Below are 16,733 nucleotides of genomic sequence, written 5' to 3' on the forward strand. Positions count from 1 at the left end.
ATTTCCTTTCACATACGAAGCCCCATTGTACCCTTTGCTAAAGGAGACAGGAAAGGAAACGTCGAAGCGGCTTTTCTATGCATTTAGAGAATCCGGACAGCTCTTATATGGCTGCCGATCAAATACTTCCGGGTCACGTCAAGATTTAGGAAACTTCCTTTGACAATTCGACCTCTTGTTAATGGTGATGTCATTGTAGTTAAAGTGTTAACAGTGGGCGAGGCGTACACGTACCCACACATCACTATAACTAAAGCAGTCAGATACAACCGGCTCGTATTAAATGTTATTCAACTATGAATATTTCCGAAGGTCGTAGGTAGCTGTTGAATTATACTGTTTAGTATAAGTGTTCACCATATTTCGTCTACCATCAGTGATGTAAATGGAATGAACAAAAAATTAAACATCTCAATAGTTGTTGTAAGTCAACATTTTATTCTGACTTTTCTCAAATGCTAAATATATAGCCATTATTTAATAGAAAATTAAGAGGAGATACAAATGTGTCTTCAGACATTTATTAAACGTAATACATTTTATTAAGTATATTTTTAATAAATTTTTTATTTGATATTTTCCCCAGCTTTTTACATAATACAGTTAGATCGAGATGCAGCCCAACATTTACAGGCTATATACAACTTAAACTTTCTCCATAGGGAAAAGACAGGTATATTGTTGCTTCTTCAAGTATCTGAATCCCTGACAACTTTGACACATTTTGTTTTGCTACAATACGATTTTAAAATGCATTTGTCCAGAATCATTTGCATAAAATCTGAACGTGAAAACAGGGTTGCTCTTTTGTAGACAAAGAACTTTGAAGAAATTCACCCTTGCTATAATCATATTGCATCAGAACAAAACACAAAAAAATTAAAGGGTGAATACTTTCCAAAGTGGCCGAATGTGGTATCAATGTGGGAGGTCTGCCCTGATATACATCACTGTACATGGTCCCAGAAAAAAACAACTATATTATAAAATTTACACTGAACAGAAGACGTTATGCTCTAGATGAAACAAGAAACATTAAATCTTGAAAATACAAAATCAGTTTTAAATGTTACACTTTACATACACATGATACTTTAATAAAGTACTCACAATTTATTTAATTAAAAACAGACAAAAAGTATAAACTTCAGGTGAGTGCGCTTCTCAGTATCCTCTTGCAGATCAGTACATTCAGACTAAATGAGGACAGCACACCAAGTTACTGTTCTAGCAAGTGCTATGCTAAACTGTGGGTTATGCTGCTCGTTGAGACTGAGAAATTAATTTCACAGTGCTAGCTCTCAAAGGGGATTGGTATTGGGGGGGGGGGGGATGATTGGATTTACATCAGCTGCTGCAATCATTTTGCAATGTAATCACTACATAAACTAAGCCATGACATGCATTCACAGCATGCAGACACACATTCTATCACCGTTTGGCCGACAAGATGGCATAGGAACCCACTTCACTATGTTTTTGGAGCTTTTATTTTAGGTTTTCACATTCAAAATCTCTCAGAACTCAACTTGGACTTGGTTTTTATCTCCGACGCATTAAGTATTAAAGACACCGCTGTTTGTTGTGACATTCAAATAAATGGGTCATGTAGATGTAGAAACGGATCCTATTTGGCAAAAGTGTTTTTAAAACATTAACAGCTGTGACAAAAAAACTTTATCCTAAAACGAATATTTGTATATCTTGAAGGACGAATATAAGAAATCAGTGACAAGTTGATTGTCCTTAAATTCCAACACTAAAAAAGCCAAACCCTGATAAAACTGCATGTTCTTTACTTTAAGTGACAATTATTTGAATAATAAATGAATGGGATTTTCTTCTTTGCCACCTATACACTGGAATGGCAGTATTAAATAAACCCACACAGCCAGCAGGTGGAGCTGTTGCTGTAGGTGTCGTCATTGAGGGCTGAAGCGCCGGTGCAGGTTTAGTTCAGGCCATGATTTAGCTCCAGCCCTGCAGCATGTGCCTCTGCTCGAGAGGAGGAGCTCCTCCAAATTACATTCCCAATGTATGGGCTAAGGCTGGTCCAGCACTCTGACTTTACACAGTCTCCGCCCTCAAACCCCAACGCAGCCTCTCCACTACATGATCTGCTATTGGTTAATCCACTGCAGCTGAAGTGAGAAGAGGGAGTCTAGCCACCGGCCTACAGAGACACTGTCACACGATGCTGTTATGGACGCTGTACTGACAGAGCATTCTCCCTATGTGGAGGTGCTTTTGTAAAACTTACTGCTGCTCCTCCATCTGTAAGAGCAAATGACGGGTGACAGTCAAAAACTGCAAATCTGCCCAGTGTATAACCACGAGCACTCAACGCGATGACCGTCAAATCACATGCAGCCTGGCAAAACCCAAATTTAAGGAACAAGATTCCAGACACTGATGGTACTGAAGGGGTTGTACTTGTTTTAGGAATGTTCCTGGTTGCTTATAAACAACTGTAATGCTTCGTGTGCTGTAGTTTCTCTGTGGATCAGCGAGGTGTTCAGCTCCTCCTGCCGTCACGTGGGCTTGTCGACAGCCTGGTCCAAGGCCTGTGGTTGTCCCCTGTAGTGGGGTCATCTCTGCAGCCTGTTGGTCCTGTTGGGAGTGTTCAGGCCAGCTTCAGAGTGCTGATTGGGAAGGAGGGCATGGTCACCATTGTCACAGGGTTAAGCACTGTTTGACCAACCAGCTGTGGGTGGTGGGCTACTATTTGGGTGCTCACTGCTGTCTGCTTGCCAATGATGGTGGCAGCCGGCTGGCTAGGTGTGGTGCCGTTCACCTGTGGATGGGCGTGGTTGAATGTGTGGGTGATGTGGCCGACCACGGCCGATTGAGTTACAGCCACCGGTTGGGGATAGAGGGCAGGTAGATGCTGGCTGAGATGTGCCACCGGGTGCACAGTAATGTGGCCAATAGGCTGGTGGCCGGGGGCTAACTGGACAGAGCTAGTGGCAGCGGGAGCCAGGTGGGCAATGTGTTTGGGACCCCCTCCATGGATGACATGGTTGACCGCTTGGATGACTGAGGGATGGGACACTGATGCGTGGGCGATAACTGTGGGGTGTAGGCTGGATGTGGTGACCATGTGTGTCTGGGTGGGGATCAAGGGCTGACTGGGAGTGATGGACGCTGTGGCTGTGAGCGTAGGTGGAGGTGCAGGCTTGGGCACCGGCTGGGGAGCATTGACTGTCACCGGCTGAGGCTGGTGCAGATGGGCTTTGTGCTGTATGGAGATGTGTTGGGTAATGAAGGATGTAGTGGTGGTGGCAGGTGTCAGAGTTGGGGTCTGAGTGTGTGCTGCACTCTTCTGGAGCTCAGGTTTCATGGTGTGAGGCACGGTGGGTAAGGCAGTCTGTGCTCTGGGTGCGGTCTCCTCATCCAGGTCATCGTCCATAACGTCTTCACCCTCTGCAACGTAAACACATTAGAGCATTAACCCAATGTGAACTTTGCATCAAGGATTAACAATAAGATGTTTGGCACTCTTGTTGTTGGGATTATTTGCAGGATTAACATTAGTCTAAATATTCTCAATATATACAGGGGCAGGAATACAGGAGCCCCTCTGTGACTGTGAGACTACCTGAGGCAGTCGAGGTCGAAGCCTGGTCCTCTTCAGGCTGCACCGTCTGTCTGAGGACGCGGTCAATCTCAATCACATCCATCCACTGGCTCAGATCGTTCTTCAGCTCTGCTAATCGCTGCTGCGTGGCGATCTTCTCTCTGGCCAGACGCTCCATGTCATGTTCGTACTCCTTCTCTTTCCGCTTCAACGTCTGTGGGAGAAATGATCAGAGGCACTTTTAATTACAATGGAAGGACTGTGACCTCAAAACTTGACATCAAGTTAAATAAACCTCTGCCAACACAGCAGATAAATGGAAAAGAAAACACACACCAATTTTACCATTACCATTTATCAAAAAAGTGTGGTTACTCACTACGCAAAGTAGAAAATAACAAGGTACATTAACTCAAATACTGCATTTTTGAATGCACCTCACTTGACTTGCAGGGCCGCACTGAACAAAACGGTATCATCATCCTCACATAGACAAAGTATTCAAAGACAATTAAACATTTAGAGGAAGAGTGGGTTTTTCATTAAAACACCTATAAATCAGGTGTTGACTGCTCTACATCAGAAAGTCCATCACCCACAGTAAACATCAGTAAAAAGCGTTATATATTGCCCATGCTATCTTTACAGCTGATTAATGAGGAAATGCCCAACAACTAATGACTTAAAAATAAATCCAAGACCAGAGTGCAGTGAACAAAATAACAGAGCTAGAGAAGCGAGAGGGAGGGAGGAAGGAGATAAGTATGGAAAGTAAGAGGTGCTTCCAGGCAGTGGCTTTCTGTGACCCAATTTCCTTTAACCTGTCAGCTGACACAAAAGAAACCAAAAAACTTCCCTGTACATGGTGGAACGTGGAATGCATGAAAATGAGACCAAACTTCAAGAAAAGTCAAGAATCATGTATATACAGACCAACACACTTAACACCAAAATACTCACAGTGCAGACAATGTTTTTTCTTAACACTATCCTGTTGGTACTCTCTTAGCCAGCAGTCATTTATTATGTTGTTTAGGATTATTTTTTAGAAATAGAACACTTCATATAATCTATTACATGTCAACTCTCCAGCTCGCTCCCTGGCCTCGAGGCTCAGTGAAATGACTCTGAATGAAATGTGTGACCAACAATCTGATGACTCGGGATCATGAAGTCAACAAGTGGACTTCCTGCTGGTGTTCATGCCACTGTGTGTGTGTGTGTGTGTGTGTGTGTGTGTGTGTGTGTGTGTGTGTGTGTGTGTGTGTGTGTGTGTGTGTGTGTGTGTGTGTGTGTGTGTGTGTGTGTGTGTGTGTGTGTGTGTGTGTGTGTGTGTGTGTGTGTGTGCGCGTGCGCGCAGTAGGTTTAATTGGCTGTGCACGGCCTGCATGTGTGCACTACAATATGCATGGGACAAAAGGCGGGCCTGATTGATTAGCGCCTGTCTCTAGTCCTTATCCAGGATTAGAAATGCAAGGGGAAAGTGCTCAGTGGCTTTGGCTGCGTTCCACTGGGGGTGTTCACGCACAATCACAAACTCGGAGGAAGTCACATATCAAATTGGCAGAGGAAAGCTACGTCACCAAGACGACCTCAATTATTCACATTTCAATCTTCATAAACTGTTCAATGTATTTATCAAGGTGAAGAATAGTAATTAGTAATTAATTAGTAATAATTGGAGTTAAGGCTAATACTGACAGACATCTGGGAGTTTAAAAAAAAATCAATATTGATCGACAAATAATTCTTTTTGACCGAGATACATACTGAATGGGGCAATATACTGTTGAAATATCCCCTCGCTACGGTTTCCCAAACTTAGTTTGGCAACTTACATGGCATTTTTGCACAGCAGTTTCCTGTTACCTTGTGGTCAACATATACACCAATGAGCTGATATCAACCTTGTCACACACTTATGAACATCTGTAACTCAGGACCAGCCATCGACAGTCACTCTCTTTGTCCCCTGTGAGCTGGGAATATTGACAGCGTCCTCAACACGTGAGGTACTGAAATGACCCCATCTGTGGTTGTCATGGAAACAGCTGAATACCGCAAAATGTGCAAAAGGTGTCACCGTGGTACTTTTCCCTGACTGTGTTAAAACATGTACAGTCGATCTGAGTATGGTTGTTACAATGACAAACATACTGGTATAAAGTGGTACGAATTTACTAAATGTAACACATGGTCCAAAAGGACTAGCTGTCTCCCTCTTACCCTCATTTATTAGCAGGCAGCCATACATGAGTGGAGCCAAAACTGTGCATGCCACAAACTATGAGTCATGGAGAGAGAAAATGGGAGAGAGGGGAGAAACGCTCCACAAACACCAAGACCCACTGAACTCTTCCTGCTACAGCGCTGACGGTGGAAAGAATATAACCCCAAGCTCGTCTCCTTAAAAGCACAGAGTCAGAGATTAACCACGGGTACACCTGATACCCATGTCTGCAGCAGTGGCAGATGGATCCCAAATGACTTCATCGCTCTGTTAATCGTGTCACCAGGTTGATAGGACACTATGTGCCAAGTACCTTTTGTCTCTTTGCACATGGCACCACCTCGGCACTGTTTGCGAAAATCTAGATCAGTGCGGGGATAGGCTGCATTACGTGTCAGCGCGTGTGCGCACGCAAGGTAAACACTGCTTAAGCGCTGTCACTAGCAATGCGAGTGCCGAGCACATGGCCCCACAAAGAGGGGGAGGGTGGCATATAGAGGGGGATCGAAAGAGAGCAATACAAGCTGTACTCACTGACTCACTATTGCAGCAGCCTGGGGCAGACAGCACAAGGCTGGGCTTTCTTAAAGGGCCAGGAGCTATGGAGGCCACGTTGCAGACACGCTGCACAGCCTGGATGACAGATCAGGCTTCTGCACGGAGGTCTTGTGACAGTATGGTAACCATAAACCCTTGTCTCACTGTGCCTTCCAGGTGGAACAGAAAATTTCACGTGGTGTCTGACTTCAACAATAATATGCTTGTCTGTGGGGAAAAAATAACTGCTTTTGCAAGTCATTCGTTGTGCAAGCGTGTACGGGTCATAACTGGCATAATTAACTCATCTTGGCTAAGAAATAACTGGTCACTAGTCCAGACCATACTGCAATACAGTCAAAAAAAGTGGTTTGATAAATACAACAAATCTGCACTACAATTAATAAAGCGGTGTGGTGCCGTCATGCAGTTGTTCATATTGCAACAAAACAACTGTGCAGATTGATATTTTCTTCTTTACCCCAAAAAAGTCAATTTTCCTGGAGAAAGATACGACACAAATGTAATGGTCAGTTGTATGTTTTGACAATAGTCTTGACTCCAAACCGTAAAAGGAGAGATTCAGTGTCACTGGGATTATGACAAAGCTAGGTCAGCAGAGATAACAGAAAATCTTAAAATATTTAAGAAAAGTGACCTTGGCTGTCAAGGGGGATTTTTTTTAATGTTCAAGTCTGAGTGAATATGAAATTATCATAACCATGTTTTAAGGCTTCAAGGAAACATTATGTGCACAAAAAAATGCATGCTTTCTATGTTATGTCCTCAATTTCCCCACAGGATGGCACAACATGGTTCAGACTGGCACTTGGGGACAAGCAGCACAGGAGCGAGTTCCGTCTGCATTGACGAGGAAATGAAGTGTGAGCAGCAGAGTAAACTGAACCTTGTGTTTTCCGCTCTATGTTCCCTCCCTGCTGCTGGCAGCTAAGCTTGGTGGTACGACGAGTCCTGACTGTTGCAGTGCTGGGCGGGGCACAGCACGGGGGGTGACGTCACACGGCTCAGGCTAGCCATGTGCTTGCTGCTCATGTGGCCTTAAAAAGCTCAGAGAAGCGGGAGGGAGGGAGGGGGAGTAGAGAGGAGGAGCTGTACTGCACCAGGACTTATGTTGAAGCCCAGACGCTTGCTGTGCCACTACAGGCTCAGGGGAATGCATTCAGAAACACATGTATTACATTACAGTTAAAAAATGTGTATCACTGTTAACGTAAAAATATCAGATGCAACAAAGAAGCAAAATAATCTGTGTGCTGCAAGATTTTTGGTCGTGGTTAGTTGCTGAGTCATTAGCTCTTAAAAATGAAATGAGGAAGTGGAATTTGAACTATGCGGCAGTAAGCCAAGCACCAGGAGCGTCACTTGCTGCCAGAAACTGATCAAATTCCGCCAAAAAAAGGCCACAACTACCACTATACTCTTTTCAAAATTAACTCTGAAGGATAATGGGCAGCATAAATCAAATGTGATGCGGAGTCCAAAGCCTCTTACTCTTCAGCCCAATGTTTCTGCTTCTCTGTTGCTAGCCCAGAGGAGGGCAAGGACAACAGCACAGGGGGAGGAGGCAGCGTTCGGGGAGAGGGGTTTTTGCAGGCATGACACGAGTCTTTTACTCCACCCTTCCAAAACAAAACAACACCAGCCTGGCCAGTGTTGGGGGCACCTATGAGTATACTTACAAAAGCAACTAAAACGGTGCTGACCAACAAAAGATAGAGTTCCTTCAATCAACCCCCCCCCCCCCCCCGAATTTTTTTTTTAAATTGATCAACTGACATATTGGAAAGACGTTGACCAGTACTTTTTTCTGCAGAAATGGGTACCTGTTGTGATTTTCCCACCTCGTCTATTTGATTTAAACAAAATGCCTCCCTTCTTCTTGTTTAAAGAAGAAGGGAGGCAGGTCAGTTTGCCTGTTGAACACAACACCCTGAAGACTGTGTTGCTTAATCACACGGAGAGGTGGCAGAGGGAAGGAGATTGGGTGACGAGCTCTGCTCCCACGCTGTCCTAGTTTCCCTCAGTATCCACACGTAGAGGAATAACCAGACTGCTGCTGCTCAGAGCATCAAATCAGCAGCACTATATCCACAGCAAAAACTTATGATGAGTAAATCTGCATCACAGTTACATAATAATATGAACAACTACAGATTAGAGTATTCTCCTCGAGGCCTTAAAAGCGTATAACCAATCAGTGCCACCAGTGTGCACGTCAGATAATATTACTTTGTATAACAACATAAAATAACAGGTCAGCTTTATATTATGTAATTATCAGGTACATATACAATACAAATTGTTCTACTTGCTTATACGCAATTATGCATTAAGCATCTCTATTTTGTAATTCTAATAATCACAGTACAAACACCCTAATGCAGAGCTCACACTACATGATTTCAAGCCCGATTTTCAGCTCGCTGACAAATCCTGGAGTTGCAGCAAGTCGGAGGAAAATCAGCGCGAAATCAGGCCTTGCAAATCGGCACTTGATCGCTAAGTGTGAACTAGCAACAAGGCGATCAAAGTGACACACAGAGGCCTTGTCGCCATTTTTCAGATATCTACTAACATGTTAAATATCTGGACAAGTCGGGGAACCAGAGGGGAACCCATCTCCTGCCGCGTGAGCAGTGATGTGAAAGGCATTGAGTGCGTCAACCTGGAAACACGGGAGGAACTGTAGCACAACAACACAACAACACTCTTCACCCATATTCTCTGCCTTTTCTGTCTGAAAAAAATCATAGCGCAGACTATATGCGGTGCTTTTTTCTGTCATGATGTGCGTTTTCACTGCAACAGATGATGATCGTAACCTCGAGCTGACTTTAATGCGGAAACCACATATTAAGTTATTGTGTCAAGTTATTTCAAACTTGTGTCTCCTATTTAAAACTACAGCATCTATCTACAGGTGAGAGGGGAAAATGACCAATAGTAAACACTGACATGCTCTGCAGCACAGTCACAGTCTGAACAAGTTAAAATAGGCCAGTGGCGGACCTTTGCACCAGCTGTTTACAACAGCTCCGAGTGCCTGACTTAAAAACATGAGTCATTTGGCAGACTTTTCCCATATTAAACACAGAGTCACGTAAGAATGGCACAATAGGTGTTTGTGATTCCTCAGTGAAGGTGAATCTTCACAAAGGAACACACAAGACAGGAAATGCTAGAAAAAGCAGAAAGAAGGTCAAAGAATAATTTGTTCACAACAGGGTTCAATACATTACGAACAAGTTTAATATCTGGTATTGTTGCTTAGCCACAGGTCTTTGCCAAATATACTGTAAAACAAACACTACATGTAGTTTTAGTTTAGTTGGAGAACTTGAAGCGACGTGGTCAAGGGCCAGGCACTGACCCACCTTACCTCCAACTCAAAAAGTCAGATCCATTCATGTTAGGATGAAAAGGTCCTGATGTGACCGTAGGGTAAAATATTTGGTCTTGCAACAATCAGCTCCACCACCCCACGACTACATTTTTTAAAAATCACTCCAGGTTTACACATTAACAGTAATCGAACCTCAGACGCAAGCAGCTTACCTGAATGTATCTCAGTGCACTTCTCAGCACACTCAGATTGGACGTCTTCTTCTCGTCGATGTTGGGGATGTTCTTTTTCAGGGTCTCGAAGCACTCCTTCAGGTGTGCTCGTCTGAGAGACACAAGACACACAAGGGACAAGACATTAGAGACGGGAGACCAACACTCTGGCTTATCACCAGATGATAACAAAAAAAAAATCGGTTGGCATTCTTGACTAAAAAATGTAAAAAACTAAAAAAAACATGGAAAAACACAATCATTCAAATATTACAATAGAAATAACCTCAGATCCCTCTCTGTTAAAGGAGGCCCTGAAGAAGACAGGTTAAACCCACCTGTTTTTCTCAAGCTTGTTGTGCACTTCTCTTGTGCCTGCCCTGTAAGAGCACAGATGAGAGCACAGTAAGAATTTGGTGTCCAAAAGGGCAACATGACAAAAATAATCAAAATCATCCAAAGATGAGTTTTCCCGCATTATTGCTATCAGAAAGTAGGTTGACAATATTAAGTCTAAGATGACCAAATTGAAATATTATAATCTTACATGTGTGTAAATTGTACTTTAAAAAAAGAAGGTCTCTGCTTAGAAATTGTTTGATTAATAATGTTATCCTTTAGCATTGAAATTCCCATAATGTAGCAGCTGCACAAAATAATGCTAACTTTTGAGGTTCTAATAATCATCTTTTACATTTGAATGGTAATATTGATTGACAAATTTTTGCAGATCAATTAAAACCAATGCATAGCTATATCCCATTTCAGTTATAATGTAAACGGGTTAACAGGTTTAGGCTCACCCTCCAGGCCTCTTCTTGTCCAGCTGGCGGCTGTCGTCGGGAGGACTCCCCCGGCTGATGGAGCCATTTTGTAAAGGAACCTGTTGGAGCACAGGGCCCAGGTGTGGCAGTAAGGCGTGTTGCTGTGTGGGTGACACGATGGAGCCAGGATAGCGTTGGACCAGCTGCTGGTGTGTCTGCTGCTGTAGTTTAGTATTATTGGTTTGGGCAATGAACTGCGGCTGGTGGTGGTTTTGTGTTGGCTGCTTGTGGCTGGCGATCAGTACAGAGGGCGAATGGACAGTTTTGGGCTGCGAAGAGCTCGGCGGGGCAGCAGCACTTTCCTCCTTGGGGGAGTGAGGGTCTCTCCTTGGGGAGGCCAGTGGAGGAGCAGCTGGGGGGGAGAGCGTGGCAACAGGCAGAGTGGGAGAGCCCATGGGGCTGGAGGTGACCACGGGGATGGGGATGACAGTAATAGGCATGGAGGGGGGAGGCAGAGAGGGCGGTATGGGGGCTGGGTGGCACTCAGCGCGGCGCTCCTCTGCTTTAGAAACATTGTTGATGTGGATGGTTGAGTTATAGTTCACGTCAGAGTTCCGCTGCACCTTCAACTGCTCCAAGTGAAGCTTTTCCTTTAGTTCATCCTCTGTGGAAGAAAAAAAAAAGGTTCCTTAACAGAACAAATGCCACAGTCTCTTCTTGTATTCAATTCAGCTGCTATAAGTCAGCATACTGTATATAAATACCATTTATTTATATGATGGACAGTGATAATGATATCGATAATAATAGTAACTGGTTATGACATTCAGGAACAGTAAAGTATGTGAAGGGAAATAAATCAGGCCTTTCTCCAAACATAGCAGCAACTTCAAAACTCACAAGACATGAAGCCACTGGCTGGTTTGTGTCCATCAAGCCTTTTACTGGCTTTGTGACAGGCTCAAAAGGAGTCTGCATTTTTTTATATCTGGAAATACTTACATAGCTTAACGCTCTCTCTAACAAAAGGAGGCTGTTGCTTTAATGGAGATGATGTTGCTGTAATGTAATCCCAGTCACAGGCCACTGGTGTCCAGGAGTCTGCTCTACATTTCTATTACCAAAACTTCGCACTGGGGGAAGCCCAACTGCCGGGGCGTGTCCAACATTTACTTTTGTGATGGTTTTCACAAAGCACGTCAAGGACATGAGTTGCATGTTGTGACCGGTAAAGATGAACACACATTTGGGAGATTGGTTGTTACTGAAGATCACATCTTCATCAAACTGATGACTGAAATAAAAAATCTAATTTTGTAACAGATAATGAGACATTCCTGCACGTCAGTATTTGGCAATAAAATAGGAGTTGGAAATAAAAGGCCTTGTCCACTTTATATTCAAGGTGCCCCCACCATAATGTATGGACGCAGAAGGAAGGGTGTGACTTGTTGCTATGACAGCTGTGATGTTCAACGTTTTCGATGTCAGATACAAGTAGCTGTCTTTAACATCCCTAGGAAGGAGACTAGGGTCACTGCAGCACCGCACACCATAATCTCTTCATTGCAGACTCCCCCGGCAGTGGATCTGCACCTAATAACATATTGTTACAAGCCACTGAAAACATGAGTTTATCAATGATATGGATCATTACTAAGAGAAAAAGGACAAGTGTGAAATTTGACTATACAGAAAAAATGACACAGGAGGACAATCCCCTATGGCGACTGAGGGTCTTCACGGACGTTTTAGAGAGAGGTGTTGATTGATATGAAGGAGACCGGGTCATTGTTATCCAAGAATTATATTCGCAGACGTCTCACCTGTTCACTTAACCAGAACTGTATCTACAATAACTACAGCAGTATCTGTTAAGTATCTACAACCAAGTGCGGTTGTCCTTGATTCAACCCTTTTTGAATACTTCTCTACAACAAAGACAAACATGATTTGAACTTTCACGAGGGCAGGATTTATTTATTGCGAATTGAGCGAACAATACTATGACAGATTAAAGCTGAGTTATATTTAGTGTAGTGTTAAATATCGGGCTATTCTTTAATATTTCTGCCTTGAAAATTACGTTAGTTGTTTTGTAAACTTTGCATAATCCAGTGCTTTGTTTTACTTGTGTTTGAAGTGTATTCTATTTAGTGAGGTAATCCACACATTCCAATGTTCCAAAACTGTAATAATCCAACAGGTTGAGTTTAAGTTTACAAACCGTACACTGATTTGTGGTTATGTGAAACAGGGCTTTATTATATATATATATATATATATATATATATATATATATATATATATATATATTTGTCACTGTAAGAAATCCTGTTGCAAAATAGAGAGACATTTCCAACTCTAAATTGCTCTGGAGAACATTTTACCAGTGTCAGATTGATCAGTCCAGTGTGGCACTTTTTTGCTACGTATGTACATTATTTTCCACAGCACAAATGTTCTTTACAAAGTATAAAGAAAAACAGGAGAACAATATGTCCTGGTTCGTGTGCTCGCCCGCTTTCATACAAAGTTACAAGCCTTGTTTTGAGAGACTGGTGATTTAGTATTGTAGTTCTGACAATAAACGGAGGGTTCCTTTCCTGAGAGAACCCAATGAAACACTTATAAAAAACAAGAGGCTTTTCTACAGACGTTATATAACTGCAGCAGCAGATAGAGAACCACTGGCCTACTTTCCTCCACACAGTGACCTGCTCTACAGTAGCAGGGAGGAGGGAGGGGGGAGACCTTGCTCTCCCTATGCAGCAAGGCGGGAGGAGCTGGGAGAGGGGGAGAAAATGCAGGAGCTCTCACTCCGACCCTTTTCTGAATATCACAAACGTCTCCACAATGCCAATGGGAGGGAAAACAGGTATCGATTGAGTGTGTTACATTACTGAGGAATAAGGATTATAAAAGTAGGCCTAAATATTTGAGGCTATGTAACTTCAAAATAAACATTATCCGAGTTATAGCTGCAGTAACAAAAGAATCTCCATGGTCTGCTTGTAGCACTTAAGTTCTTTGTCATTTGTTCAAATCTTATACACAAGAACATCCCCATCTTGTGTTTGCCTTTGCTGCTTTCATTTCAATCAGAGCCGCAGGTGGGTCATTCTCCAATACGGCAGCAACAGATGAGGCTGTCCACGGCTTTGGTAACTAACAACAACAGTAGGAAGGTTGAAGGATATGTTCCACTGCTCAATTTCAAATGCTCATTCTCTCTCAACTAATGTTTGAATGTATTTGTTGGTGAGGGTAATTGTTACACACAAATTGTCATTTGGGTGGGTACAATACAGAGGAATAGAACTTGAATTAATCCCACATCTCTTTCCTCCATTGTTACATTGAATTGCTTTCACAAAAGGGTACTTCTGCTAAATCACAGCTTCTGTAACAGCTCTGAATGGTAGCTTATTATGTGACATGAAAACGCTCGGGCACCCTTGGATAAAATGTCTGTTACTGTGAAAAGGGGAAGCGAGTAAAAGATGACCCAGCCTATTTATTATTAACAAAAGCACAGTATACGTTTACTGTTGAAAAGCCACTGTGTATGACTTGGTGGCACCTAGCAGAGTGCAAGTCTTAGGAGAACCTACAGGGGCCGTCGGGTATTTTGTCCGTTCTATGCTACTGTAGAAATATAGTGGTGTAACACAGTGACTCTGTGGAAGATGACCCGCTCCCCATGTAGACAAAAAGTGTTCTTTTGAGGGTGATGAAGACACAACAATTCTAAATTTTCAGGAGATTAATCGCTCATGAAAACACAAAGGCATATTGCATCCCCCTCAATCCTACACACTGAACAATTAATATAGAAAAAGATATGCTGGGACAACGTCTACACATTTGGGCTTCATAAAAGTAGCACACGGAAAAGAAAGGAAATGTGTTTCGTGGCGAACGAGAGCCATCGTCTTCATAAAACAATCTTTGGGGAGGGGTTTGCCCAGCACGCACGTGGGGGAAAGGGGGCGGGGCCACCCTCCCTCTCAAATAGTTTCCAGTGTGTGGGGGCGTGGGGTTGAGTGTACACGTCATCCGCAGACACGCGAAGCTCCTCGCTGGCGTCTGAAAGGCCAGGGGAGTTTATCTCTTTCCTCATTTATTCTCTCTTTTACGAGGGACGGGGTGAAAACGCGCAGGTGCCCGCTGCTGTAGAACTACAACACCTGCGAGCAGCGGCCGAGCAGGACGGAGGAAGTGAGAACTGCACAGTCACTCGATCCCCGGCGGATGATGTCAGGTCACTATGTAAAAGAGGCTTCGAATGGACCCGCGCCACCGCCCTTCACCCCCCCCCCCCCCCCCCCCATGTTTGTTTTCTTCTTCTTTGACTGAAATGTGTCGCACCAGCGCGTGCAGACGAACACGAACATAACCGACGAGCAAGAGCAGCATGAGGATCCGAACCGACAACTTCACAGCGACGCTGCTGTTGCACATTAACAATAGCGTCTATGCAGCAGGTTTCAATGAGGTGACTCCTGATCCTGCAACAGTCCGCGTGTGTGTGTGTGTGTGTGTGTGTGTGTGTGTGTGTGTGTGTGTGTGTGTGTGTGTGTGTGTGTGTGTGTGTGTGTGTGTGTGTGTGTGTGTGTTCCCCCGCTTTGTGGCACATCTGAGATTCCCCCTGGACCCAGGAGGCAGACCAGAGCAGATATTACTCTGCAATGCGTCTGTGCGCCGGAAACGAATATGAAAGTAAAACCCGCATATCGCTTATACACTGAAACACGTTCGCCCCTCAGCAATTTGTGGTCACATTTCCATTGAGGAGCAAAAAAAAAAAAAAAAAACCCCGGTCATGTGCTTTTAGCTCACTCGAGGCGATGAAGCTCTATCGGCGAAACATTCTGTCGCGTCTTCGGCTCAGAAGATGCCTGTTTTTCACGACTTGTGGAGCGCGGTGCTCGTCACGTCCCGGTCACCGCAGGTGGACAAACACAAACTACGTTTCATTTTAATAAAAACGCCAACTTACCACGTGCTTTCTGTTGTTGCTGGGCTTGCAATTCCAAAAACTTGGCTGCCTCCAAGAGCGTTTCGATGCTCATTTCTGTCCAGTTGGGGGGGGAAACCGGACTGAGTGAATTTTCTTTGAAAGAGGAAAAGGCCAAAGAGCAAAACGCGATCCTCGCCCGGGCGGCACAGGGAGAGGTCCCCAGTCTAAAGATGGAAAAGGGGGTAATCGGACACCCCCTCGGCAGAAACTCTACCAGTTACGTAGGGGAGTTACAAACAAGATGGCGCCCAAAGTAGTAGGAACAAATAAGGTTTGTGAATCACGCACCGCTCGTGGCCGCCCACCGACGACACGCACTCCCTCCCCGCGACAAAACGCGGAGCGCGGCGTGCGTGTGGACGGGAGTCACCCGCCGCCCCAGCCCGTCACGGGCGTGGAAACCGGTTGTGGCACTCGGCTGGTTTGTTTGTTAGGGCGAAAGAAAAGAAAGTGCAACAAAATGTCGCCAAAGAAGTCGTTAGCAGCTAACCGCTAACTAGCTTAAGTGTCGCCTAGCAACCGCGCCCGGTCAGCGCGGTTAGTGAAGACTTATTTACATGAGTGACATATTCAGCACACGGACGTACTCGTGTGGTGTTTGTCCAAACGCCTGACATCTATTTGTGAAATGTCACCAAGGAGCGCTACAATAGTTCCAACAAATAGTTCCGTTGTTGAAAACGTCACGTGTTGTTCCAATGACCGATCAAAGTCACCACAATTTACAAGAAACCATGGCTGCAGTTATTGTACACGATGTTCTGTTCAACCGCCAATCATTGCGAAGAAGAATAACAAAGGCTGTGATTGGCGCACGTGGAGACGCGCTATTGTTTTGTGTTCACGTTCTGTATTGTACTATACCTCTCTACTGCATCCAGACTCCTCTCACGATGTGGACACAAAGACAAAGCCGAATCAGATCAGTGATCTGAGTGAACACGGTGCTCCTCGTGTTGACTTGCATTCTTTGCACTTTGCATCATTTTTTCATAACCTTTCACAACTTTTATCCAGTGACCAGAA

General features: G+C 44.1%; 1 protein-coding gene across 2 annotated transcripts; it reads right to left on the bottom strand.

Annotated features, from left to right (window-relative positions):
- Nucleotides 1–505: 505 nt before the first annotated feature.
- Nucleotides 506–16,397, bottom strand: mnta (MAX network transcriptional repressor a). 2 transcript variants are annotated; one of them, XM_035621795.2, is made up of 6 exons: nucleotides 15,687–16,397; nucleotides 10,724–11,348; nucleotides 10,259–10,300; nucleotides 9,921–10,032; nucleotides 3,599–3,791; nucleotides 506–3,423 (listed from the first exon to the last, which is right to left on the bottom strand). In XM_035621795.2, exons 1-6 carry the CDS (start codon nucleotides 15,757–15,759, stop codon nucleotides 2,624–2,626), a joined length of 1,845 nt encoding a protein of 614 aa, XP_035477688.1. In that variant the 5' UTR covers nucleotides 15,760–16,397; the 3' UTR covers nucleotides 506–2,623. The 2 variants fall into 2 exon arrangements, with proteins under 2 accessions (XP_035477688.1, XP_035477689.1); XM_035621796.2 differs by lacking the exon at nucleotides 10,259–10,300.
- Between the last annotated feature and the right edge of the window lie 336 nt (nucleotides 16,398–16,733).

The sequence above is a fragment of the Scophthalmus maximus genome, chromosome 11, assembly GCF_022379125.1.
Source record: "Scophthalmus maximus strain ysfricsl-2021 chromosome 11, ASM2237912v1, whole genome shotgun sequence".
NCBI lineage: Eukaryota > Metazoa > Chordata > Actinopteri > Pleuronectiformes > Scophthalmidae > Scophthalmus > Scophthalmus maximus.